The 27887-nt window shown below is 41.6% G+C and overlaps 3 protein-coding genes across 3 annotated transcripts; 1 reads left to right on the top strand and 2 right to left on the bottom strand.

The window, feature by feature from the left end:
• Positions 1–1706: 1706 nt before the first annotated feature.
• Positions 1707–3546, bottom strand: LOC306921265 (lecithin retinol acyltransferase; the record flags this gene model as incomplete). Its single annotated transcript, XM_079498374.1, has 2 exons — positions 1707–1862; positions 3049–3546. 2 exons carry the CDS (start codon positions 3544–3546, stop codon positions 1707–1709), a joined length of 654 nt encoding a protein of 217 aa, XP_079354500.1.
• Positions 3547–5221: 1675 nt separating this feature from the next.
• On the bottom strand, positions 5222–6881 carry lrata (lecithin retinol acyltransferase a; the record flags this gene model as incomplete). The annotated part of the gene is made up of 2 exons (XM_079498530.1): positions 5222–5374; positions 6327–6881. The coding sequence occupies 2 exons, from the start codon at positions 6879–6881 to the stop codon at positions 5222–5224; spliced, it is 708 nt and encodes a 235-aa protein (XP_079354656.1).
• A 12288-nt stretch (positions 6882–19169) lies between these two features.
• fgg (fibrinogen gamma chain) lies at positions 19170–26298 on the top strand (the record flags this gene model as incomplete). Its single annotated transcript, XM_079498835.1, has 9 exons — positions 19170–19232; positions 19477–19527; positions 19823–20009; positions 20151–20235; positions 20913–21043; positions 21561–21694; positions 23272–23456; positions 24412–24689; positions 26071–26298. 9 exons carry the CDS (start codon positions 19170–19172, stop codon positions 26253–26255), a joined length of 1299 nt encoding a protein of 432 aa, XP_079354961.1. The 3' UTR covers positions 26256–26298.
• Between the last annotated feature and the right edge of the window lie 1589 nt (positions 26299–27887).

The raw sequence follows: 27887 nt of genomic DNA, 5'->3' as shown, positions 1-27887 counted from the left end.
AGGGTTCTAGGTAATAGAGTATGTGGGTCAACCTGCTTTTGTCAGAATATGATGCTGTCTCCATGTCTCAGAGGTGCCTTGGTGACCATTCTTGAGGGTCAATAGGTCAGTTGACTGTGCATGTGTAGGGTGTACAGAGAGAGAGCGACGTCAGGAGACGGGGAGAGTCATAGGATGTCTTAAGGCCTGGGCTACACCTATATGGATCTTTTGCAAAACGCAAATTTTTTTGTGCGTTTGGGCCTTTCAGCCACACGCAAACGTTTTTGGAAACGGATAAATAAGTGAAGATTTTCCAAAATATCCGGATCTGTGTAGTCATGCAAAACGGAGCTTTAGAAATTATGACGTCACCGCTCATTAGCGCATATCATTTTTACTATAATTAGGTGAGAAATGCAGCTTGCGCCTGCATGGAAACTACACAGATATCTATCGGATTGTTCATGTTTATATATCACTGTTAACAACTTTAAAACGTATATGTTGCATCAACTGCACCACGTCACCAGCGAGCAAAGGCTGCTCTGCTGCATCCAATAATAAATAATTTATCAGCCTACTAGTCCAGTGCGGACTGGTGATTTCATTTGTATTGGTGCAGAGTGCGAAGCATGAACAATAGGTTAATTGCGGACCGCTACAGAGAAACTGTGGATATTAACCTACCATTAAGGACCCAGGCCAAATGCCATTGCACAGTACACCAACAACAAGTCAATGCGTGGTGTGTGCATGTTATGTGAAACTATTCTCGTGCCGTATTTTGCTCTCCATTTCATGGTCATGGTCATGGAGGGAGAGAGAGAGAGGTGTGAATGCAATCGCATCAATAGCGTGGTTGGTGAGAAGAGAGTATACAGTGGGTCGCCGCGCGTATATATGGCACATCTCTCTCCTCTCCTGCATTCCGTTGTCACTGTGCCTGCATGTGCGTACGTGAACCTTTATTAGCCTACATTATAACGTGACATTTATTATACACCTTGAAAATAGCCACTCTACAAGCTCACAACTGACACTTCTATAGGTCTGACTCTGCTATTTTCTGTGCAGGACTTGCCAGAGCAATGGTAAAGTGTCTGTCATTTTTAAATGGAGAGAAAAGTTGAGTCGGGATTTGTAGATTTACGCACATAGTGTGACATGCTTAATGGATTATTTCCCAATTTTCCCAGTGTCTTTGACCACAGAACTCTGGTTCAGCATGCGACAGCAAGCTGCTTCAGTCTTGTGCCATGGCCTTTAGGAAGCCATCAGGGTTGCCATGTCCGCTTATTATAAGCGACTTTGGGCTTGTCAATTGTTTGGGGCTTGTTTCTAGTTGCTTATCTGGGCTTTATTCCTAATGTTCAAAACAGTGGTTCTCAAACATTTTCATGTCAAGGACCCCCCAAATGATTATATAATTGTCCACGTATTCCCCATCTGAAAACATTTTGTGCCAAGGACCACCATACCAGACTTGTGTTGTTAAAATCCTAGTAATATTTATTTTATTTTCCCCCCAATTTTGTTTTCTTCTTTAATACAGATCTACAAGCTTTTTGCTCGGCTATTTTCAAATAGCCGATATGTTTAAAGTGCTCATGTGTATAGTCGCTTCTTTTGGGCTTGTTTTCATAGACATGGATGCTTATTTTTCTTGCAACATCTGACAACACTGGACAGAAGGGGAGGAGCAGGATGATGGCGGGTGGGCGACGCTACGACGCCATCCAGATGATGAAGGGGACGAGCATTGCGGACAGAGTGCCGAGAGGTGTCATGCAGCCCACATACAGTAGCCCTGCCATCCCGCACGCCGCACTGAGGTATGCGTTGAGCCTGCTGAACACCAGCTTCCTCACTGTCGTACAGAACTGCAACACACACACACACACACACACACACACACACACACACACACACACACACACACACACACACACACACACACACACACACACACACACACACAGTGAAGTAGAACCTTTGTTTCTACTTTCCAGCCCAACACTCCCCACTGACAGGTGCTGCCCCAGTCCGTATGATTAGGTGCAGTGACAAATATCACCCTACAGCCTCACTAGGATAGTGGTATTTATGAACTTTTCAGACATTTGTAATACCAAATTGACCAAATTGTCAAATATTACGTAAGAAAGAGGCCAACATTGTGACAATATTTATCTATGTAACCGAGTCAAACTAAATGTAATGCCTATAGCCTACAATTCCAAAATGCTTGTTGAAACGTAGCACTAGATGGTGCTGCTCACTCTGGGTGAGTGAACTTAGTTGTCAATGTCCTGTGTGAGTGAAGCAAACCGCTGAATAAAATATTGTATGTGGCTAAATGTCAGTTAGACAGGCAGAAACAAACCACAGTCCCTGACCTCCAACTCGTATAAGGTTTCCTCAGCCACATTCCCCCGTAAGTACAAAAAGATTAAGTCTGTCCTCGCATGTGAGCTGAATTGCATCTCATTAGTCATTACTGTCCAAAAATCCATGGAAATGTTTGAGACAATATGATTACTGACACGTGCACGGTAGCATGACGTGCCTGGGTCTCATTCATGTGAACTTTCTGAATGAACCCAGTTTGTACAATCCAATAATCGGTTTGTGCTTCACATACCAATAGTCATAGTATTATGTGACTATTTACTGTCGTTTGTTCGCTAGGCTTCATGCCATGCATGTACTGGGAGTGGGATATCTATGTTGCTCTGGATAAGTTTATGATGAATACTGAAATAGGCATATAGTATATAATATGTATGAAATGTAGGCCTATGGAGCTTATCAATCTCTTTTCTCTTTTTAGTTGTTCATGTATAAAGTGAGTGAAAAATCTTAAGAATTGCTATTAATGTCTAAAGTTGAAAGGAAAGGAAACATATATTTTCTATAAAGCAGCTATGCATTGATCAGTGGTATGCAGATATCAGTCTTCCTACAGGTAGCTCAGCATTACGTTGTAGCTGCCAAACAAATCATTCTTATAATGGACCAGTGCCCATGACCAGTGCCGTGGTTAAGAAGAGCCAGTATAGCGCTCACCTGGTACGTCTGGTAGCTGATGGCCATGCCGTAGCGACAGTACATGACGTAATGCTCGCAGTTGTACCACAGCAGGCTGTAGGTGACACCGCCCAGCAGCCTCTCCGCTCTGCGGCCCACCTCGTCCCCGTCCAGGGGTGGCTGCTTGGACACCTTGTCCATCTCGTTGACTATGATCTCCGAGCCGTAGGCAAAGTCCTCCAGCGAGTCCACCCTGACGCTGGCCTCCTTGGCGATGACCCCCAGGACGAGCCGCATGTTGGTGACCATCTTGGCGACGGCAGCTTTGTTCCTCGTCATCATCGGCAGGATGTCCGGGATGAGATGGGCCACCCGGTTGTCGCCCAGGTAAATGCCGAAATGGGTGAACAGTGTCCTGGGGACCTCCAGAAGGTCGCCACGCTTGTACAGAGACGGGTCCATCTTGTTGTCACACTCGTCCTCTTTGGCACCTTTGGAGGCCACTGCCAAAAGGTTGAACAGTTGGAACTGAAACATGTTTGAACGTTTCTGCACGCAGCGGTCGGACCACCGGAGGTCGGACCACCGTTTTTATTCCCACGGGGGGAAACTGGGAGGTGTCAGAAAGTGGAATTTGGCCAATTGTTCAGTGTGCTTTTGACAGAAAAGGAGCTTTGGCTATAATCTCATGGCTGTGAGGTTGGAATTGATTTCACAACAATGCACGGCATGGCTCCCAGTGTATTCGGGTCAAGGGGGTCTAATTCATAAGCCTAGGCTTAGAATTGATCCTAATTTGAACGGTTGCAAGTCATGTAGCGCAGTGGTTCCCAAAGTGGGGTCCGGGGACCCCCAGGGGTACCTGAGGGACTCCCAGGGGGTACCCAGCTAAATTATAGTTTGGAACCAAATGCACCCTTATGGGTCTGTAACTCAGAGAGTGTACAAATGAGTGTACATTTGTACACTCTCAGAGTTAAAATAACATTGATTTTACAATATAAATTGGGGGTCCCAGAGATAGAAATGCCATTAAATGGGGGCCCGTAGTCAAACTGGGGGACCTTGAAGTTAAACTGGTTGAGAATCACTGCTAGAGCCGTAAAAATCTTCTCTTATGGAGGTCCCTGGCATATCCTTTCAAATGGGGGTCCGCAGGCTTATGAGTGTCAATTTGGGGGTCCTTGACATGAAAAGGTTTGGGAACCACTGATGTAGCGCATTGGTTCTCAAGGACCCCAATAACTGAGAGTGTACGAATGGAACCAAATGGACCCATAAGAGTCCATTTGGTTCCATTCGTACACTCTCAGAGTACCCTGAGTCCCTGGACTCCCCTAGCCCATGAGAAAGCATCAGTTGTCTAAAAAGTAGGCTACGTATTACTGATAGTGATTTGCATATTTGCTAAGTCTGTAGAGAGGCTTATTAATCTTGTCATTTGTTATGATGAAACTAGTGACTCACCAAGTACTTAATAATATATGATTCAATATGTAGCTTATTAAGTCAACTGTGGTATGCTGTATACCACAGTTGACTGTAGTGCTGTCACACACACAAGGTACACAAATTAAAAAATAATGTTTATTGAACATATTTACATTATACAATTTAAACAAAAATATAGTCTATAAGCATCATTATAAAATATTGCAAGTGCAAACCTTGAATGTATTTATTTCATATGTATTAGTTGAAAATAGGCTGTTATTGCTAGTAGTAGGCTGTACTAACAGGCGTCAGTTGACTAAATGTATTGTAAAGTGTACAAAAAGCATTATTCCTGTGTCCGGAATGAAGGTTTGACGGCATGACTGACCTGATTAAAGATCATTTTAAGTGTGTGTGTATGAGCAGTTGTTGTCGGTGGAAACCTCAAATGTCCAAAAGTGTCACTTTTCAGGATTCAAATAAAAAAGTAGCAGATCTACAAGCTGAAAATGTGTGCTTCGCGCTGCGTTTCGAGCTTGCAGTTCTGCTACGTTTGATACTTTTGTATGACGCTGTAGTATGATCAAGTCAGGCATAAAAAAATAAAAAAAAAGGTTAGAATATGGAGAAGAGGTTTCTGCCCGACAGCAACATATACTCGCTTGTAATGGCCAGGAGACAAAACTAAAGTGTTTCCCAATTGACTGAAAAGTGAACCAACTCCTATGAGTGTTTGTTCTCTGAATGAATGTTCACTTCAAGATGGAGGAGAGCCTCATCAGCCAGCCATCCAAAGTGTAAAAGGGATGAGAATTGTGGGTAGTGTAGTTGATGGCAACATCCCAAAACAGCAAATGGAGATAATTCCCAGAAGAACTGCTACAACGGCGCTGCGCTGGTCTCTGATGATGGACTTTAGGCACTCACAAAACTACAAAGAAACAGAACAACAAATGTTGAGGTCATATATATATGCTATACTCAAAGTATTATTTTTAGTAGAGTGGGCACCTAAACATGGTGTGCACCCCCCAAAAAAAGGGTCTGAATCATATAGGCTAAAGTATATAGGCCTACTACATGTTTTGAACATGCTTGGGCATTTAAGGCCTTTATATTTCTACAAATTGTTACAAAACCTGTGGCAAATTATGGGAATAAACACAAAGTTGAAGGGTAAATTTAAGTCTGGTAATGATGCACCGGATGCATGCATATGTTCAGATCATGTGTAGAAAATATGTCCATATAGGTGCCCACTCTGACTACATAATTTTTCCCATGCACTTTACAATCATAGCAGTATAGCCACAGTACACTATGTCTGCACAATAACAAGTTTGCACTGCGCTATAGTTATCAACTATGTTGGGTTTATTAATTGATAACAGCATAATGAATTTAATCTATGTAAAGAAAATAGACAAGCTAATTTATTTACATTAGCTACATTTCTTAAACTGCATTGGCCTATAGCCTATTATTAACTGCTCACCAAGCTATTATAATCAAACAATGACGTTAGGCTGATTGCATTTGTCTGCATACAGATAATGTGCAGCTGACATTTTCACTATCAGGCAGGCATGGTTTGGCATTAAAGTGTAATAAAGAAGAGTTAATTAGAAAAGCAAGATGACGCTAGACCATGCATAAAATTAAGCAATTTGGGATATCTACTACTCCATCATACGACGGTGTCGTCTTGCGTCTTACGTGCGCGACTGTGCGTAATGGCCAATTTATGGGCATTACGCTCGAAAATAGCAGTAAGCTGGGGGACGTGGCGCGCCGCGCACGCGTTTTGGTCTTGTAGATCGGCTATTTTCGGCGAGCGACACCGTCATCGTGCTTAAATTGAGGCTATATATGCTATTATATACCTTTTCTGTTTGCCGGCTCGCCGCAGAGCCGTATCTGCAGTAGGTGACAAAGTGCTCACAGTTGTTCCACAGTAAACTATACGTGATGTCCCCGATCAGTTTCTCGGCCCTCCTGGCCACCTCCTCGTTGGGGAGGGCTCGCCTGTGGACCGGCTCGTCCATGAGGTTCACCAGGACGCCGGCGCCGTACGCAAAGTCCTCCAGCGTGTCCACGCGCACCGTGGCGCACTTGTACATGCAGCCCACGATCAGCCTCGTGTTCGTGATGACGCTGGCGATCAGCTTCTGGTCGCCCGTGACCGCGGGCAGGATGTCCGGGATGAGGTGCGCGACCCTGCCGTCGCCCAGGTAGATGCCGAAGTGCGTGAACAGTGTCCTGTGGACCTCCAGGAGGTCCCCCCTCTGCTCTCCGTGCGCCCCCGGTGTCGCTGCTGCGCGCTCTTTGGCGCGCTCCTCCACACCGTCTGCTCCTCCTGACCGCTTCGACTCAAACAGGTTGAAGATGGAGAGAAGGGACAGCTTCTCCGCCAGAAACGTGAACAGGTCTGGAAGCATCGTGGAAAAGTTTTTGTTTTTGTTTTGTTTTGCGGAGTAAGAAAGTTGTGCGAACGTGTTCACGCGACCGTGCCGTGGGTCTTTTTATCCTATTCCTATAGAGCACGTCATGGAGAGGAGAGGCAATCCTCCATGCACAACATGATTGGCCACAAGTGACATTCCCTGATTCCCCTTGTCGTTTATTCTAGGCTACACGTGCACCAAGATTTATGTCAACAACAAGATTTTACTGGTTGTTGTAGTCTGACTTTGAACGCTCGAGATTAAGTGACAATCATTTATTTTGCATGTGAACCTATACAAAAGGGTATAGGCTAAATCACAGATTAAAATCACAATAACATGTCATTAACACACTGAAGACAGGCAGCATTTATACTCAGATTAAAATATAAAGTTTAATATTAATCCGATTACTATTGGTCTTTAAAATTAGATTAGTTTTAATCACATTCATAGCTTTCTTTATTATTTGGCTATATAATTTAGATTTGTTCTGCTTGAAAGTCAAACAGTGAATTATAACTTTAGACATCAAGTGACCCACTTGTGTTCATCAATAAAATTGCAATATTAGGCTAGTCTCCATAGCTGATTAAGTTCCAGACAGAGATTTGGGTTAGGGGAGAGAGTCAAGTGGCTGTCTGTCTCACAGTGGCCACTCTGTTCTACCTCCATATGAACCCCTTCTCATTAACCTCATTTGTAGTTTAGCAGTAGTTGTGTGAGAGTTCATGTGCACATGTTTGTGTATTATTGCATATCAACAGCACAAATGTTTGTGTTATAGGATTTATTTTATTTTTTTACATTAATCACTTGAACCCTAGAATTCCTTTTCTGAAGGGAACCTTAGCTGAAAATAGCAGATCTGCAAGCTCACAACGCCTCACGCTGTGAGGCGTTGTGACTCTGAGCTTGTATCAGCATTTCTTTTTTGCAAAGAGGTTGGTGTATAGGGGGAAAAGACAGATCACGTTTTCAGCTTAGATCAGCCTACCGGTACACATTTTCCAACTAATGTGTGCAAGTGGTTAACTGTCTAAAAATGTGAATCCAACACTGAGGCTAGTGCTGTCAAACAAGTCTATCAAATCTATGAAAAGGTTTAATCTGCAACATAATGTTCATGCAACGGTATGTTGTGGGGGTCCCTGCTGCATCTCTCTCTCAGGCAGCTAAGGGGTCCTTGGCCTGAAAAACATCGAAGACGCCTGCATGATTGATGGATCGCTGAGTCAGGGAAATATATGGTTGTGAGACTTATACTTATTAGTATTAACTTATTGTAGTATTTTTAGGATCTGAGTCTGACCTTCAGGGGGATCGACTCAGCCCCCAATGGATAACTACAACAACATGCAACCAATACCTCCAAAGAGTTAGAATTAGAAACTCAACTGCAAAAATGCTTCACTGACAAAAGTGACAATACATTAAATGATAAAAGCATTTCATTATAAGTAACTATATATTTACACAGGCCATATATTTTAAAATATATTTACACAGGCCAGATATATCACGCCTAAAACACATGACGTTAGTTCAGTCAGACAACTCACGAATAGATTTACCAATATTTATTACAGAATGAGTAATGAGTGTGCATATGATATTTGACTTGGCGTTCGGCTCTGCTGGATTTCTCCCTGCTCAGCAAGATTAAGCAACAACATAAAACATTAAGAGCAGGGAGATAGATATACAATAACCCCCCATGGGGAACATAAATAGCAGAGCCCACCGGTGGTGCTGGGGTGGTGGTGGGAAAAAACATCACATACAACCAGGGACCATATGCAGAGGAAGAGCATGCAGACTGGTGAGCTTAAGTAGCCCGCCCAATTGGTCAGCTGACGTGAGGGACTTGCACACACTTGTACACCCACATAGTAATGCAGCATGTTAACCCCTCGATTATAGTATGCGCCTTTGAGCATGGCATGAACCCCCTCGAGTGTGTCTGAATGAACTGACTCCGCAAGCTACGTCTCATTTACAAAAAACAGACAAACCAATATCTTTGGACAAACTGTAAAGGAAAACCCACAGTGGTCATAATGAAAATTAAAGTAGGCCTAGCATCAACCCCAAACATGCAAGTGGATGACTTTCTTTTAATTATGGTTTTTTTTTTCTTTTTTTTTTTCCTTTTAGGGGTGCAGATATGACCATTAGGGGTGCAGGGTCTAGTACTCCCCTCGTCAGGAAAAGCATTTGAATACCAGCAGTGGTCTAAAGTAAGTACTATAGGTAAATACTGCACTTACAGTAAGTACAATTGTGATGTATTTTTTACTTTACTTGAGTACTTCCAATTTTCAGTACTTTTACTTCTACTCCGTACCATTTCTCTGCTAGAATTACACTTTAGTTACTAGTTACTTTGCAGATTTGGATTATTATTACCAGTAAGACGCCTGAGGGCGACAAGCGATCTCGCCCTAAAGGGCGTGGTCGCGTGCACGCATTCGCCTGGGTGACAGCAGACTGCTGGGCGAGCGCTGGCGCTTTGCATGGATGGTCAGATCAACATGGGATTAATTCTGTACTGGCCATATATGGAGGAGTGTACAGGGTTTGATGAGGTCAGATCAACATATGGAATGTCAGAACAGGTCAGCTCTATATATGGAGATCTATAAGGGTTTGAGTTGCACTGTAGAGTTGCAGACATTTGATGACATCAGGGATCTCCATATATGGGCTTAATATTGATGACATCACGTGATGTCATGCACAAGGCATGACCATATGGGGTGTGACTGACTGACTGACGGGAAATGCAAAATTTCATAGTTAACTGCGACCTGTGGTCACAAACAAAACATGCATATTGCCCACTTCATACATTTCGGTCATTTTAAAATACAATGTGTCATCATGGTTGTGAGCTATTGCTATTTTCAATAGATTTTTATACATATACAAACTTGTGAAATTGGAACATTGTGCATTTTTATACCAATATTGCTTTTGTACTTTTAAGTAAATGTTGAATTCCAGACTTCTACTTGTAACATTGCTGTATTGATGCTTTTACTTAAGTAAAAAAAAAAGTGTGAGTATTGTTCCACCACTGAGTACTAGGCTACCAGTGATTCTGTCCCAGTTGGGGATGGCGATGACATGAGAATGGAGGCAGCATGGGGGGATTTAGTTTGTGAGAGAAATAACCTTATGAGCTGAAACATCCAGCAGCCAATTATACCTTGTAATCCTGTATGGACTCAAGGACATCTTTAGGAGGAAAGTTGAGAAACATCATAAGCCTCTTTTGGAGCTTATACGATACTTTTGTTCCTTGACCTAGATAAAGCGCTAGAACATCTACTGATATCGAACATGAATATCTTCAAACTATCTTAAAACTGTGCCTCTTTCTGTAAAGAGCACATTTGTGCCATTCCTAATTGTCACTCTTGCACATGCCCTTTTTTAAATACAATGTAATACTATAATACTGTTGCTGTCGGGCAGAAACCTCTTATCTTTTACATTTTGTTCAAACATGTATATCTCTGCTGTCCAGAGGAAATTAAAAATTTACGTTTTTTTTAAAGGAAATGAATAAAACCATATATTTATAAAAACGATGCAATACTGCCTCATCAAAGTTGGTGTTGTGACTTTAGATATTGTCAATTACTTGCATGAGAAGGAGAGAGGTGGTGGAGTTTGAGGATCCAATGTAGTTAAGAGGTTTTGTCCAATGCGTTTTTTACTACTTTCCATTGGTTCAATATTTTTGAAACAACACACAGACGTAAAGGGTGTTCTATAGCACATATTTATGGAATAAATCAAAAACCTAAAAAATTGAGTTATGAGGTTTCATCCGGACAGCAACGTAGGTTGTGTGCGCAGAGATGAACACATGCATTGATGTTTGTGAAGTGAGTAAATATTGGCAATGAAATCACTTTTATAATGTGCCTAATTGCTGTTGCAGAATATATGCATAATTGCATATGTTCTGTGCAAATTGTATCTTGAAGGGCATTACAGTTTATTTAAGTGACTGGGGACCTCCAGGTGTCTAGATCACCTCCTTTATCTGCTCTACAACAAATCTCTTCACCGAAAATAGAGCAGAGCTATAAGCTCACAACATGTCACATTGCGACCCGTTATGAACTTGTATATCTGCTATGTTTCCCCAAGAATGGGGACACTGGGGTTAAATAAGGTTTTCAAATTCTAAACAAAAAACGTCTATTGTGGTCCAGACAGCCCCTCTGTCTACTCTGTATGTAAACTAATCAAACCAAAATAAAACAAAACAAGTGTTGATCAATGGCCAGGCCCTGCTCATGAACTTGTGTCCTCTGGGTATAAACAGACGTTTCTGGGATGAGATATGATGTGCTGTAACTGTAGGCTGACCGCAACACAACTCATGTTTTCACTAAGAGCAATGCCGGGATGTTAGACATGTGTTATCCAATCTGAATTGTAGAGTATGTTAATACAATACAATAACTTATACAATTTCGGTGGTTGTATTTTGTCTCCCTGCTCTTTGAGACGTTTAAATTGTGTCAAAGATCATGTCTCACCTAAAGACACAATTTGATCTGATGGTGAAGACTCATGTATCCTGTGAGCAAGCAGGCAGGCTCTATTGGATCAATGGGAAATATGTCAGCAGGAAACCAGGCTCCCAACTGCGGTAGAAAAAAAATGTACATATAGTGCAGCTTTACTTTCAACCTGGCATACCTATTTTGGGAATGTTAATATAGGCAAACATTTGCTCACATTCCCAACCCAATCTGCTATTTTTATTTTATTTTAAATACATGCTATGAAATAACTGCTTTGGGACATCACCAGATAGAAAGTGGTTCAAATCATCAAATGAGAGCCTGGCAGCTATTTTATATGTGATGTTTTTATCACTATTCCAAAGTCATTGCTGTACGCACGCACACACGCACGCACGCACGCACGCACGCACGCACGCACGCACGCACGCACACAGTGAACTGTGGGGAGGGTCACCGCATCCATCCAGGTCATACCATGTTCATTCATCCAGGTCATACCATGTTCAGCTGAGGGAGCTTTAACCCTGCGACCACATGCTGGACCTTCAGGCAGCATTAAAACAGAACCTTTGCCCTCTGTGTCACTTGTAAGATTTTCTCCTTGGCCAAATGGCCCCATACTTATAGTTATGGCCACTGGGGGACTCTTACTAGACCCTCTAAACCTCAATTCCCAGTGGGGGCCACCTGTGAACTGTCTGTGAATGGCTTTGTTCCTCGTGGCCTGTAAACTTGAGCTGATTGATTGCACAGATGCATTTTTTTGCATTTAGAGTTCAGTCAGCGCCCTGATCAAATAATGATGAGGAACCATTTAGAGTTAAGTCAGCGCCCTGATCAAATAATGATGAGGAACCAAATGTAGTAATCGGTGATCAGTTGTATACAGTCCAGAAAAGAGCTGTCAATTTGCAAATAACTTCCTCCAACAAATCAGTAAAATATGAGCCGCTTCTGGACATGTTTGTTTTAAAGAACATGTTACATGATTCTGGAGAACCGCTGATCTGATCGACTATTGCGACTGTAGGTCGCAAATACTATGAAAACCTGCATCTCCCGTCCGTCCGTCCGTCCGTCCGTCCGTCCTTCCTGTTCTGACATTCCATATGTTGATCTGACCTCATCAAACCCTGTAAACTCAAGACACGCTCCATATATGGCCAGTACAGAATTCATTCCATTATGTTGATCTGACCCCCCATGCCAAAGCCCTAGCGCTCACCCAGCAGTCTGCCGTCTGCCGTCACCCAGGCGGATGTGTGCACGCTTCTCGCCCTCAGGGCGTCTTACTGGTCTGTACTTTTAGTAGGCTACTTAAAATATAATCTTGAAGCCAACAGCCATTTTTGTACTTTGACTCAAGTGAAGTTCTGAATACAGCACAACAGAGTATTTCTATTACATTGTGGTATTATTGCTACTTCTGGACTGGTCTGGAGGATAACTTTGTTGAGGCCTCCTCGTGTCATGAAGAAGCACTTTCCATCTGGTGTTCGGGTTCAGTTCAAGCAGAGTTCACTACTGTTTAGGTTCACGGGTCCGGACAGTTCATTCCCAGGTCAGCCAACAGGCAGCATATCTCTGCCTTGTGCCTGCGCTTTCCCTTCCCTTTTCCCATAATAAAACTAGGTCACCAAAAGGTAGCCGAGGTGTCATTCATCATGCAGTGTCAACACCAGATCCTGCAGATTGAAGCTATATATTAATCTATAACCATGTTATCATCATGTACCTTTGAAAGTTTGCTCTGCTGTCATCATAAAGAACCAGGTGATGCAGTTGTACCGTGAATATGCACTTGTATATCTGTGAGCTTGTATAATCTGTATATGCTATTTTTCTGAAAAGTAACCGTTTTGGACATGTGAGTTTTCCACCAGACAGGGATGATATGCATCAAGTCAAGTCAAATATAAAGCACATTTCATATGGCAAGCGCAGACTTAATGTGCTTCACAATAAAAACAGAAAAATGGTAATGGTCAATGAAAACAATTCACACAATATGAGTAAAACATAAGAATAAATTAAAATGAATGACAGTACAACTGCACACTTCAAACCTAGCTAAATCTTGTGAAAATAGATGGGGGTTTTGTCTGCTTTTAAAAGATTACACTGTAGCAGGCTTTTAAAAGAGGACACTGTTGATCTAAGCCTCAACTGTATAGAATCCCCAAATCAGACCACAAACCCTCATTTAATTCAAATTGCTATATTTCTGGGATCCCAATCCACACTGTAAAATCCAGTGTCTAATATAACTCTGACAGTGTACAAATGGAACCAAAATGTCCGCAGGCCTGATGTTGAATGAGAACCAGTGGTATAGCGCACATTAGCATAATCATCTACAGTGTAAACAATAATTGTGGCATTTTTGTCCAAAGCTTAGTCCAGACATTGAAGAATTAATCCTTCTTTGTGGTGTTGCTGTATCTCACATTAAGCAGTATCACATGGGAGCTTTATTGAGCTATTTTATCTCTCTCTCTCAAGAATGATACATTGCACACTTAATGGTGTGTATAATTCCTGTGGTGTCAGGAGACGATTAGCTACTATATCTTTGTTCTGTTCCCGCGGAAAGGAAGTGATGAGTGCATTGACCCACTGACTGCATGTCTGACCCTAAACAGTAAACCAAGCAAAACCATGGAGACAGTGGACTGAAATCATTCTCCCTTGTATGGGCGGAAAAAGCACCCAAAACTTTTTTTTTTTTTTTTTTACGGTTTTCAAACCTGATCAAAAATAGCTTGCAGATCTGCTATTTTTGAATATCAGAAGTATAAAATAGGGCTTCATGGATAATGTATATGTTTTATAATAATGATAATACAAGTAACTTGGAACTAAAGCTGTGAAATAATTGTAGTGGACTAAAAAGCAACTGCATTAGATTAATAGAAGTTAAGTACTGAAAACTGGAACTACTCAAAATTGTAGGCTACTTAAGTACAGTTACTTACTTACTTACTTACTTATGCCTATTGTTCCTTTTCATGGAGCATAGGCCTTTGACTACAGTTCGCCAGCATCCTCTATCCTGGGCCTTCTTTTCCAGCTGTTTTCATGTCAGTCCACACTGTGTCAAGGTCCCTGCGCCAGGTGTTCTTCAGCCTCCCTCTCTTTCTTGTGCCTTGTACTTAAGTACAGTAGACTAGAGTAAATGTACTTAGTTACTTTTTACACTACAACCAGAAAGGTCGGTAGGTCAGACTGGAGGAAACACGTTTCTGTCAAGTACGCCACATTGTGTTGTATTGAATTACAGCATTGTCACGTGAAAGAGGAGAGTGAATGTACTCCCATCTGATGGCACAAAGCCATCAAGACTGTTTTGTGCCATTTCTCAACCTCCTTTCATAGTTAAATCCCTTGAGAACAGGCCAGTAAGTACCTGCCTGGGCAGTGGGCACACACTGTTGCACTTTGAACATTGTTTCATGGCACTGGTGGGGAAAAAGTATTCAATTTTTTTACTTAAGTAAAAGTACCAAAAAAAGTGCTATATTCAAAGGTTTTGTTGAGTGAAAGTACACAAATATCAACATATACTTACTAGTGCTCCAGGTTTTCTGAATGTGAAACGTATAAAAAAATGCACATATACAAGATCACAATATGTCGCATTGTGACACGTTGTGAACTCGTAGATCAGCTATTTTTGAATAGACAGTATAAAATACAGCCTAATTGGTTAATTAGTCAGTCTACAAAGTAACGTGTGTAACTAAATAACATGTAGTATTTGCCACTGAGATGTAGTAAAATTGACATACTCAAGTAATGTAAAAGTGCCTCAAAAGTACTATAGTACTTTTCTGTACTTTTCCGCCACTGTTTCACAGCCAGTATATCACACGCCACCGTAACAGGAGTCAGGCACAATGTGTTTTTATAGGAAACAGGATGGAAAAGTGATGTGGCTCCGTTGACCCCCTGACCTTTTCACCCTATAACCTTACCTTACAGTAGACAGACATAATTCTCCCTTGAAGTATATATGAAAAGCTTTCCAACTGCGTTGGCCTATGAGCGATCGGTCATGCCCGGGGAAATGTGTCTCACGTGACACCATAAACAATGATAGTTTAACCCTGTAAAACTAACCGTTGCTGGTTGACTGGTTATTTGGCATTTTTACCCTAGTGTAAACATAACATTTGATTGTTTTATATAGTCCAACATCTCAGAAAGAAAGAAATAATGGCACAGAGTCAAGCAGAGAACAGTTATTGTTTTGTTGTCGTCTGTTCCTCACTAAAATCCCCTCCAAACAGCTTAGCGATCAGTGCTTGCATGAGCTCCCAGCTTGCTGCACTTAAAAACCTTTGGCATTCTGCTGCATTTATAACAATCATCAAGTTCAAGAATAGAATAATAAGCTCTGCATTGAGCTTCTCACTGAGTGTTTGATTGTTTCTTGTTTGACTACTACTACACCACCTTGAATGAATGTTGGCACACCTCTGGCAGTTCTTTGAGTTCTATACGAAGTTTGGTCTCGCCAAATGACCCCGGAGAGCATCCATGAACGATAATGAGTCACACAGAGTTCTCTACAGCAGTGGTTCTCAATCTTTTTAAGCCGCAGCTCCCCCACCAAAAAAAAGGAAAAAAACACACTTTGCTTTGTTTTTTATGCAGTATTTTTTAGAGGTATAGGCAAAAAAGTCTTATGCACACCTGTATGCTCTGAGGTGGGTGCGTAGGCAGGGCTAGAGGTATAACAAATATCGTATTAATTGTCACTTTAGAAATGTGCAGATACCCTGATTACTTACTTACACACACGCACGCACGCACGCACGCACTCATGCACACACACACACACACACACACACACACACACACACACACACACACACACATCTGGGGGACCCCCAAAAGTCATCTGTGGACCCCTCTGGGCGTCCCAACCCACAGTTTGGGAACCATTGCTTTACAGGTAGCTGCAGCCCTTGCAGTGGCAGATTTAAGGATCGGGAGGCCCTAGGCGAACCCTAGAATGAGGGCAGTTCAGAAACCCGTCTACCAGTGACATCATCAATGGGGAATCCAAGCTAATAGAAACTGCAAGCTTTCTATCCCTGAAAAGTTGCAATGCGATAATGGAAGCCATCATTCTCACGATAAAAATCTAAATAATTTTTTTTAATCACTGGTGGACGTTTCTGAAGTAGCTTGTAGATTTTCTTTTAATTTTATATCTAATTCTATTCTATATATAATATTTAATTATCCCCGAGCAAGACTAGCTCAATGGTAAAAATGTCAGCACTTGCGCAGGAAACCGGTTTCAAATCCAAAATGGTAAATGGTGCATTTATATAGTGCCTTTATCCAAGGTTCTTTACATAGATTGTGCATTACATTCTTTGATTGATTGAAGTATTTATTAACAGTTTGCAGAATTACAGTACATTTCAAGCACAACTCAATACAAAAAAATGTTAACTGTGAGTGGACGACCCAATAAAGCACTACACTTGTTCACCCATTCATACACCGATGGTGGCGGAAACCATGCAAGGCACCAAGCAGCACATCAGGAGCAATTCTCTCCTCTGGAGGAGCCCGGGTTCGAACTACTAGCAACCTTGCGGTTACTATCCGGCCACTCTACCCCTGAGCCACCGCCGCTAAATCCAAGGTAGAAGAGTAAAGTTACATAGTGCAGCGTTAGGTCTTTTGTCATTATTTCATATTTTATGCAAATGTATTGTATGTATTGTACTAAATATTGATGCAAATCAGAGCCACATTTTGTACTTGTTTTTTCTCCACTACAAGTATTTGGAGCTCACCACACGCTGCAAGCTTGTAGATACCGGTAGACTACTTTTTGAAAAATGTTGGCAATTTGGAAAAAATAACTTCTGAAATGTGCTACATTCTGTATTGCAGTACTTTTGTACTTTTATTCAAGTAAAATTTGAAATCAGATTTATTTATTTATTATTAGTATTAGTATTTTACATTGTGGCTGTTTCTACTTTTACTTAAGTAAAGTCTAATCTCAGTACTTCTTCTATCACTGGGTCACATGGTTACATTTAAATTGAAGGCTCTCAAAAGTAGCTGGTCCAAAGAGGCATCATGCCCACTAGTGGTTATGTGAATAACTGCAGCCAAAGACCCAGATGGATAGTTGTTGTAATCTTTTCTTTGCTGGAGATTACTATCATGTCATCAACTCTGACCTTTTTTTTGACCACCGCACTCTGACTCATGGTGCGTTACCCGTTCAAATCATGCAATAGAAATAACGGTGATGGGTCGCATCACAGCCTTCATCAGTGTCACACTGATGAAGGCTGGATAGCCGAAACGTTTGTCTATCATTCACTATGCAAGAATAAAAACTAAAGCAGTTCTTGGTGTATGCGACCCATCACCGTTATTTCAACTCTGACCTTGAAATCATTTACATTTACCTTACTGAAAGAATGTTTGGACCCAAAAAGAATGGATTCTGTTTTGCCAAGATGTAGTGAGTTTGTTAGTTTGGGTTTTAGTGAGTTCGGAACTGAGAGCCTGCTCAACCTGCATTTTGTCTTCTTCCGAGATCAGCAGTGCTGTTCGAGTCGTCAGCAAACGGGAACAATTTGCAGTTACAGGCAGCATTCATGTCATGTTGTTAATGTATAGTAGGAACAGTATAACGACCCTAGTATGCTTCCTTGGGGAACCCCACAGTTCACTGGGCAGAGGACATGGTTCCATTGATGTCAACCATTTGTTCTCTTCCCTCAAGGTAAAGGATTTCATCCAGTTTAATGATGTACTATCAAAACCGATCGCCTTCAGCTTGTCCCATTTCACATTTTCCCATGGACCACCCCCCCCCCCCCCCCCCCCACACACACACATATTTACCCATGGACCCCCCCACCACCACCACCACCCCCACACACACATTTACCCATGGACCCCCCCCCCCCCCACCACCACCCCCACCCCCACACACACATTTACCCCTGGACCCCACCACCCCCACACACACATTTACCCATGGACCACTCAGTGTTGAGCAACACTGCACTAAAGGACATTTTAGGCCAACAGGTTGCTGAACAGGAAATAAACTCTGTCACTCACGTCTGATCTATATAGTTACATGATGCACTTTGTATAATCTGTTCTGTCTGTGTTCTGTTTACACACACTATTCTGCACCCATCTTGTGCATACTGTACATTAGGCCTGTCACACACTTCATGTGTATATCTGACTATAGATACCACCTATTGATTGATGCTTGTCGTCCTTTGAGTGAATGAAGTTCATTGCACTAGACAAGTAAAATCATTTGAATAACATAATAAAATAAATAAACATAATAAGCCTTAATTGGATTAATGCTTTCGGAGTCTCAATAGAAGACTCTTTGAAACCTGAGACTCATTGACTCTGCCGGTCATCAAATTAGAGCATAAATATTTGTCCTACATGTACATGTACATGTACAATATTTTGCACAACAAAACTGTGGAACACAGTATATTTCATCTGTTTGTATGGTATATTTGGGAAATGATCAACACACGGGGACATTTGACTCATAACTGTGAGTCAGACGGTGTGTGTTGTTTACACATGCAGTCCTTATCAGACATCGGAGCGAGGACCTTGGTCAGATAAATATACGGCAGTGGTCCGTCTTCTCCTCATTCTCCATAAAGGACCCCACATCACCACAGCGGCGGCACCTGACACAACCATGGCTCCTACACTTCTACACAGAGCAGTGGGACTTCTCTTACTGCTGTCCCTCTCGTCCGTTGTGAGTGATCTTAGATATGACTTAAACTCACTATCACGCAGTGTTATACCGGATTCTCAATTCATCGATTTACCTACATGAGCAAGATTAAGTTGGTTATTCGTTTTATCCATATCCGTTTGTATATATTTTTTCGGTTAATTTCCCAGCCCTATTCGAGATATATTTTATAGTTTATTTCTTTGTCATTCAAAGCGTGTTACAAGCAACATGAATCTAATTCTAAACTGTTTCTCCCCCACAGGAAATGAGAGGAGACAGTGGAGCGGATGCATGCACGCCAGACGACAGATTTGTAAGAATATTTTGATATTATTATACAATATGTTACTGCATATATATTTTTGTTGACTTTGAACACACTTTTCTTTATTTTATTATTATTCCCAAAAGGAAACATTTGTTGATTATTATTATTTCTAAAGGAGTCAAATGGAATATTTTGGCAACTATGAAGTATGGATCTAAATAGCCTGCCATCATATCAACAACAGCACAATACATGGTTATAATGACATCTGACATCAGTCATGAGTTCATAATAGGTATGAAAGCATAATGCTTAAACATAATCTCTGTCTGTATTTCAGGGGAAGTATTGTCCCACGACATGCGGCATATCGGACTACCTGTTCACGTATCAGCCGTCGGTAGACCGTGACCTGGAAGAGATGCTAGACACGCTGGACAGAATTGCCAACCTGACGCAGGAGGCAGAGGATAAGGTGGTTTATATGAAAGACTCTGCCACGTCAGCCCAGAAGAGCTCCCAAGGAGGTAAACACGATCAGAACAGAAATGGTTTTCGGTGCAAAACTCTTCCTTTTACGGTTTATAATTACAGTTGAATATTGTGAACCTTAAGTGTGTGTCTACTGTACTCGTACTGAAGCAGATTGTTGCTATCATGTCCTCCAGACACTTACATCAAACGCTCATCCAGCATGTTGGACGACGTCCTTCGCTTTGAGAAGACAATCATCACTCAGGAAACGCAAATGTAGTAAGTTCTCAAACACTGAAATTAAGCCCCGATCTTCATGTACTTCAAAAGACAGAACAATAAGTCTAACTATGTGGTAGTTCACATTAAAACCCCTCAACAAACTGACAGCGTTAAATTAGGATTAGCTTTTACCAGAATATCCCACTTAAGTTGAAATACTGTTACATGGCACAGTACATAGCCTACTGACTGACCATTTTGATATGTATGTCCTGTCAACCAAATCCATATCCAGTTATGTTCTCTAAAGTGGTGGTGACCGTCTTTTCCTTATCAGAAAACCCTCTGAAGGATTATCATTTACGAGGGAAACGAGGTTAAAACAAAGCAACTTCAATTGAATCTCCTCCTGATTGTGACATAAGCTACTCTGAGATAGTAGATGTCAGTTGAAACTTTTAAGACCTGAGGCTGATTCTACAAATTCCTTCTAAATCAGTAGTTCTCACACTTCTCAAAAATAGCAGATGTACAAGCTCACAGTGCATATATTTTTTGTATTTTTGAATAGCCAATGCTAAAACCTAGAATGACACAGATGCTTTCCCGGTTTTAATGGGTTAATGTGTTTGGGAATGGACTACTAAACTACATGTAATTAATTACATGACTTTCTTTCACTGAATATGACCACAGTATAACGGGTGTATTTTTGTTTTTGTTTTTGTAACCAGTGATCTTCAGAATCAGATAACAACCAATGAGAGGCGGATGGCTGACCTCCAACAGATGACTCTGCAGTTGGAACAGAGATGTGACGAGCCATGCAAGGACTCTGTGGAGATCCAGCCCACCACGGGAACGGGTAAATAAACAGCATTTCTGAAAGAGTTGACCCACCAGACACACCCCAGTTAACCACGGGTTTCTCAACCCCGCTCGTCAGGTCCAGCGTTTTGTCCTTGTTGATTTAAGTTCAGACACAAATCGATAGCAGGCAGCCATGGGTACACTGAGTGGGCTGAGAGTGCTGCTGCTGTGTAGACCTGCTGTGAAAATAAATGAACTTTATATGATTTAAATGACAGCAAACATGAAGTAATGTTCCTTTGTTGTCTATCAAATTTGAATTATGTTCAGATGGATGGATGGATGGATGGATAGATGGATATTCTTGGTTTTGTGGTATTTCGTAAATTAACGCCCTACATGATCATACTACACCATACCTCAACAAAAGAGGCAGATCTGCTCAAACCCCGTTTCGAGCTAGCAGATCAGCTACTTTTGATACTTCTAAATTTGAATTCTGAAAAGTAACAGTTTTGGACATATGCGGTTTCCACCTGACAGAGACAATATATGAATGTATTGTTCCTCAGACTGTCAAGACATTGCCAACAAAGGAGCCACCAGCAGTGGGTTGTATTACGTGAAGCCCAATAGAGACATGGATCAGTTCCTGGTCTACTGTGAGATCGACAACTATGGACGTGGTTTCACTGTCCTGCAGAGGGTAGGAAACACTTAATGTAAAACAATGCTACTGTGTTGTCTTACTATATGCATACACTGTGTGTTTAGACTGTTTACCCACTTAAAGGAGTATAGTTCACCTGAAAAATGATACCCATGACTTATTTTCGATCAATTACACACGCCATGAAGCCTTGAATTAATTCCTGAGCCTATATTTGGATGACTGGCTGGCTGGCTGGTCAGTAGCGGAGACTCCACTGGTCATCAAATTAGGAATGCGACAAAAGAAAAAAAACTACTCCATTAAACCCTACTTTGTTGATCTCCCTCCCTTGCCCTCTACACCAAATCTTCTTCTGCGATAATACGTGACCGAATGTAAGCCCCCAGAAGAGGGATGGGGTGCTTCAGTTACGTAACAATGTCAGTGTGTTGTCGTGTGTGTGTGTGTGTGTGTGTGTGTGTGTGTGTGTGTGTGTGTGTGTGTGTGTGTGTGTGTGTGTTCCAATCATATTACTTTGTGGCTATCACATTTAATGAGGCAAAACTGCACTTCCTGTTTGTAGCACTAGATAGATTGCTTATAAACATGACTTTAACCAGGACATTGTTATCTGGAAGATTCACTGTCCACTGTAATGATGTTTCTAAATACAGAAGAACAAAATAGATGGATTAGATCCACTTGTCATCTTACTTTGACTTGTTGTGTCTTTGAGGCCTAAAAGCCACGACAGAAATATTGGTATGATATTGTATGAATAATAAGCTGTCGGCTACTTTTCCCTTTATGTTTTACTTCTTCTCCTACTTTAATTACTTCTACTCTTTATTTCTTTTTAAATGCTTTTGTATGCCTTATGTAAAGTATTTTGAATTGCTGTTGTGTATAAAGCACAGAGTATCACTCTATGATACTTGCTCACAGGTGCATATAGGCTACATACAGTAGAGTAGTGCACCTGTGAAGAGCATGTATGCAGTAGGTCTTACAACTAGAACACATGGTTATGACAGGATATACTGTAGAAGACCTGCCCACTGTTGAACATGTCCATGAAGATACACCCACAACACAAGCATGTGCGAAAATGGCTATTATGTGAACCATGATGCTTGTGGATAACGACCACAACTTTGTTATAAATATAGAACATTGAAATATTTAAATTGTGTTTGTATTGACTATTGACACTGATGATGGTCATATGACCAGAACGTCTGTATTTTTAATCACTTTCTTCTGGACACTAATCACTTAAACTTAGTTTTTAGTAAAACAATAGTGGACCAGGGCTGGCTCTAGTCTGTACTTGGTCTGCTCTTTTTTCTTGGTCTTTTTAAAGCAAACATTTTTAACTCAAATCTTTGCTTCTGGGGGTTCCTGGAAAAGAATATATATTTTGAGATTGCAGACAAAAACATAAACTTGGGGGTCCTTGACATGAAAAGGTTTGAGCACTACCGATATAGTAACACATTTTCACAAACTGTTTTAGATTTAGAAGACATTTTTCAGCCATCAGATCTGTATACTGGCCCTTACTGCATGGTGAAGAACGGCACATTTGAACATTTTGTGTGTGACTCACTCTCTGTGTCTCATGTCTACAGAGACGCGATGGAAGTGTGGACTTCCATAAGAACTGGATCCAGTACAAGGAGGGCTTCGGCTACCTCTCCCCTGACGACACCACAGAGTTCTGGCTCGGAAACGAGAAGGTCCACCAGCTCACTGCCGCCACTAACATCCCCACCGTGCTGAGGATCGAGTTGGTCGACTGGGATGGCAACAAAAAGTATGTAAACCCCAACATGTCTTTGACATTTTGAGACGATATACAACTATACAAAAAGTTATGATTTTTTTTTTTAAATTTGCTATATCAGGACTACAGTGAAGGCACGCATTTCCCAATTCAGAGGCAAATTCATTCATGCTCACAACTTGTCACAATACAGGTTGTGCCTTGAGATTGTGACTTGCTCATTGGTGTGCCTTCGGCACAAATAGTTTAAAAAACACTGCATCGGATTCCAGATTATGCAAGAGGAGAGCAAAGACCCATGAGACAAGGCAAACATAACCCTGTCAGGGTCCATTGTGGGCTAACTTGTAAAACAGATATATATTGACTTGGCTAAAAGTTACGCTTGTGTGCCGATTTGACCGTCTGAGTTGGAGCAGGAGCAACGTACCTACTACCTTCCCAACTCAGTGGTGTCTGGGGGTTAGATTCCTCCACGGCGCCTCTGGTTTGGCCTGTACAGGAGACCGGGCAACACAAATGGTCACTTTTGGCGAGTCCCAGTTCAAATATGATGATTTTGGGGGGGTCCCCCGTTCAAATATGATTATTTTGGGGGGGTCCCCCGTTCAAATATGATTATTTTGGGGGGGTCCCCCGTTCAAATATGATTATTTTGGGGGTCACGGCCTGAAAAGGTTGAGAAACAATGGATTACACACCATATACACGTAGATACTGCCTCGGCTGCTGCTTCTTGTTGGAGGGCTGCGTCAACGGGGCCTCCATATTGTCGAGAGCCTCGACTTCCTAATGCATGTACATGAAGCAGGACATCTCCACTTTTAAAATCGTAATTCTCAATGCGGTGCCAATGTGGTGTAGTAGAGGTGAGCAGTGAGAGGGACTGTACACATAGGGGAGAATTTATGGGGGAGGGAAAAGCAACTATTGCTTGTGTGCCAAATCCATGCATCCAGTTCTAATCCCATGCGATTCTCAACAGGTATGCTGACTACGCAATGTTCAGGCTGGGGGCCGAGATAGACATGTACCGCTTGACCTACGCCTATTACTTCGGAGGTGACGCAGGGGACGCGTTCAATGGCTTCGACTTTGGGGACGACCCCAGTGACAAGTTCTTCACCTCCCACAACGGCATGCAGTTCAGCACCTTCGACAAGGATAACGACAAGTTTGACGGCAACTGTGCCCTCCAGGACGGCTCCGGATGGTGGATGAACAGGTGTCACGCTGCCCATCTCAACGGAAAGTACTACACAGGTGAGACCAAAACATATGGAGAGACCAAACCTTATGGTTAGACCTAACATTATGGTTCGATCTAACCTTATGTTTAGACTATTGTCTTGCGTAACCAGACAACTATTCCACAATTTCCGAATGCTATATAGAGTCAGGAAGCTGTCATCTGTTCGTCATTTCCGTTCACAAAAATATATATTAAAATATCTTTACATTATTTATTTTTTAGTGCTGTCTATTATTGCCATTGCTGCTTTTGATTTATATTTGCATAGATTTGCGAACAGAAGTGGGAAGGAGGCACTATATGGTTACACCAAACCTTATGGTTACACCAAACTTTATTGTTACACCAAACTGTAAGATGAGACCAAATCTAAGTTGAAGGCCCTATCTACACTCACTCACTACCTACCACACACACATAGAAACACACATCCAGATTCCAGACCTTCTCCAAAAGGGGGCCATATTTGAAAACATGAAAATACCGTAGCGCCGACTGCTTCCCACACAACATATGGCACTCACAGACACACAATATTAATATTAATTGTAATATTAATAAATTCATATTGTATGTAATACTCTAGTTCACTTTTGGACCATGGCAAACTCACTTACAAATGCATCACATTTCAGCTATGTACAGTATTTACTCACAGTGAAATATCAATAGTCTTTTGTCTAAAGTAATTATTTGTATCTGTTGTAGTGGAGCTTATACCATCTTAAGAATCTATTTCCCTGAACTGCATCTAAGTGACAAAATAAATAAATAAAATCTGAAGTCACTCATCCATGCTGTGAACAAAACAAAATCAATTCGGACGCTTTTCCACATACTGTACATGCAGTTGCACTGCACTGTAGGCATATTGCTTTTTTTTTGTTCAAATGTCAGTCTAGCCAAATTGAAAAGGTCTCTACAAAACGTTGAATACAAATTGAATGCAAAATAGGTCTACTAATAGATTTTCTTTCACATCTTGAGAGAATGAAACTTAACTTTGAAACACTCAGAAACTTTCACGTGACTATAAATAATACAATTTAGGAAGGAAGGATGTGGACCATTGAAAATGTGCCCTCGTGCCACAATTGGCTCACAGGGACGGACATGTGTGCTTTGTAGCACTGTTTCCCAAACAGTGGGTTGGGACGGGACCGATCTTTGGACCCCATACATTTTTGGTAACTTGCTGTTTCCTACATTAAAATCTGTGTTAGTTCAAAAGATTTAAAAGGGTTAACCCAATAAAATTAAAGACAATTCCAAAGTTTTTCTAAAGTATTTCACTAAATAAAGTTTAAAATAAACTTAATTTCTCTTTTAGGGTCTCTTGAGCTAAAATGTTAACCCTGCTTCATATGGTAAAACCTCACTCTCTCCATCTAGGTGGAAGGTACACCGAGAAGGACGCGGGCGAGTTCGGCTACGACAACGGCATCATCTGGGTCACATGGCACAACCGCTGGTATTCCCTGAAGGAAACCACTATGAAGATCATCCCCATCAGCAGGATCACGGCCGGCAGCGGGCAGCAGGACAACGTCAAACAGTTTGCAGGATTAGGCATCTAGAACCGTCAAACGTTCTTGTCTCAGATCACCCCTGTAAATAACTTTTTCATACAAGGCACCCCCCCCCCCCCCCTGAATTACGTTGATACTTATATAGAACCTTACATTGATGTTTACAGTATGTACACATGTCAATCTTTTCCCCTAAGATACAGTATGTGTCACAAGAAAAACTACTTAGAATAGTAGTTTCCATTATAACTTTATACTTTAACCACTTCAACCCCAGCATCCCTATTCAGGGGGGAATCTTCACCAAAAAAAGAAAAGAAAACTCACAGCTTCTAAGTTTGTAGATCAGCTATTTTTGCGAGGGGATTTGGTGGTCCGTCTGACTAAGTCTAGAGGGTTTAAGTGGTTAAACTGAAGTGATATTGATGAATTCCAAATATTATCAAAGTATTCTGGACTTGCATCCACCCACTTTGAGAACGACTGATCTAGAATATGGACCTTGCCTTGTTTTATTGTTTTATACAGGTGGCAAACTGAACTGTGGCTTGAACTGTTGGTGCACCTGACTATCTTGACCACTTAATCCCTATGCTGTACTTAGTAGACTGGGGGTATACCCCAGGGCTCCACTAGTACACTGGTCCACGACTAGTACACTGGTTCTTGTACTTAGTAGACTGGGGGTATACCCCAGGGCTCCACTAGTACACTGGTCCACGACTAGTACACTGGTTCTTGTACTTAGTAGACTGGGGGTATACCCCAGGGCTCCACTAGTACACTGGTCCACGACTAGTACACTGGTTCTTGTACTTAGTAGACTGGGGGTATACCCCAGGGCTCCACTAGTACACTGGTCCACGACTAGTACACTGGTTCTTGACAAAGAAAATATCTGAGAACCACTGCACTAGTAATGTCCCAGTATAGGCTACACCAAATCTCTTCACCGAACATCGCTGATCTACAAGCTCACAAGCATGTACATCTGACATCTGCTATTTTCACCGAAGGTTCACCCCAGAATTGGGATGCCAAGGTTCAAGTGGTTAAAAGCAGCATTTGCATCATATAGCACCCCTCCAATCAATCCCAGGGTGGTTGATTCCGTGCGATGTGTAAAATGTACATCTTGTGTGCATTGTGAGATGTCTGCTCGCCACTCTGATCTCATCCTGTCAGCCTCAAGATGTCGTCTTTAACCCCCTTCACAAATGTTTTGACCTCTAAATAAATGTCTCTTCTTTATCTAAAGATGTTTTGTCTTTGATTATAAATCGGTTATGATAGATACACAGACAGACAGACAGACAGACAGACAGACAGACAGACAGACAGACAGACAGACAGACAGACAGACAGACAGACAGACAGACAGACAGACAATATTAATGCATATTAACACACACACACACACACACACATTGTCACACACACACACACACACACACACACACACACACACACACACACACACACACACACACACACACACACACACACACACACACACACACACACACACACACACACACACGACAGATACAGAAAAAGACAGAAGTTTAAAAATAAATAAAAAGATAGTAATGCAAAGGAATTAGGAGTACCAGCTCCAAAGCCATCCTAAAAACCACAGCACATTTCATTATAACATTATAACAGTTCTGACAAATTCAA

Source organism: Electrona antarctica, assembly GCF_951216825.1.
Source record: "Electrona antarctica genome assembly, chromosome: 4".
NCBI lineage: Eukaryota > Metazoa > Chordata > Actinopteri > Myctophiformes > Myctophidae > Electrona > Electrona antarctica.
Note: the sequence above shows the minus strand (reverse complement) of the source record. Positions and strands in the feature narration are given on the sequence as shown.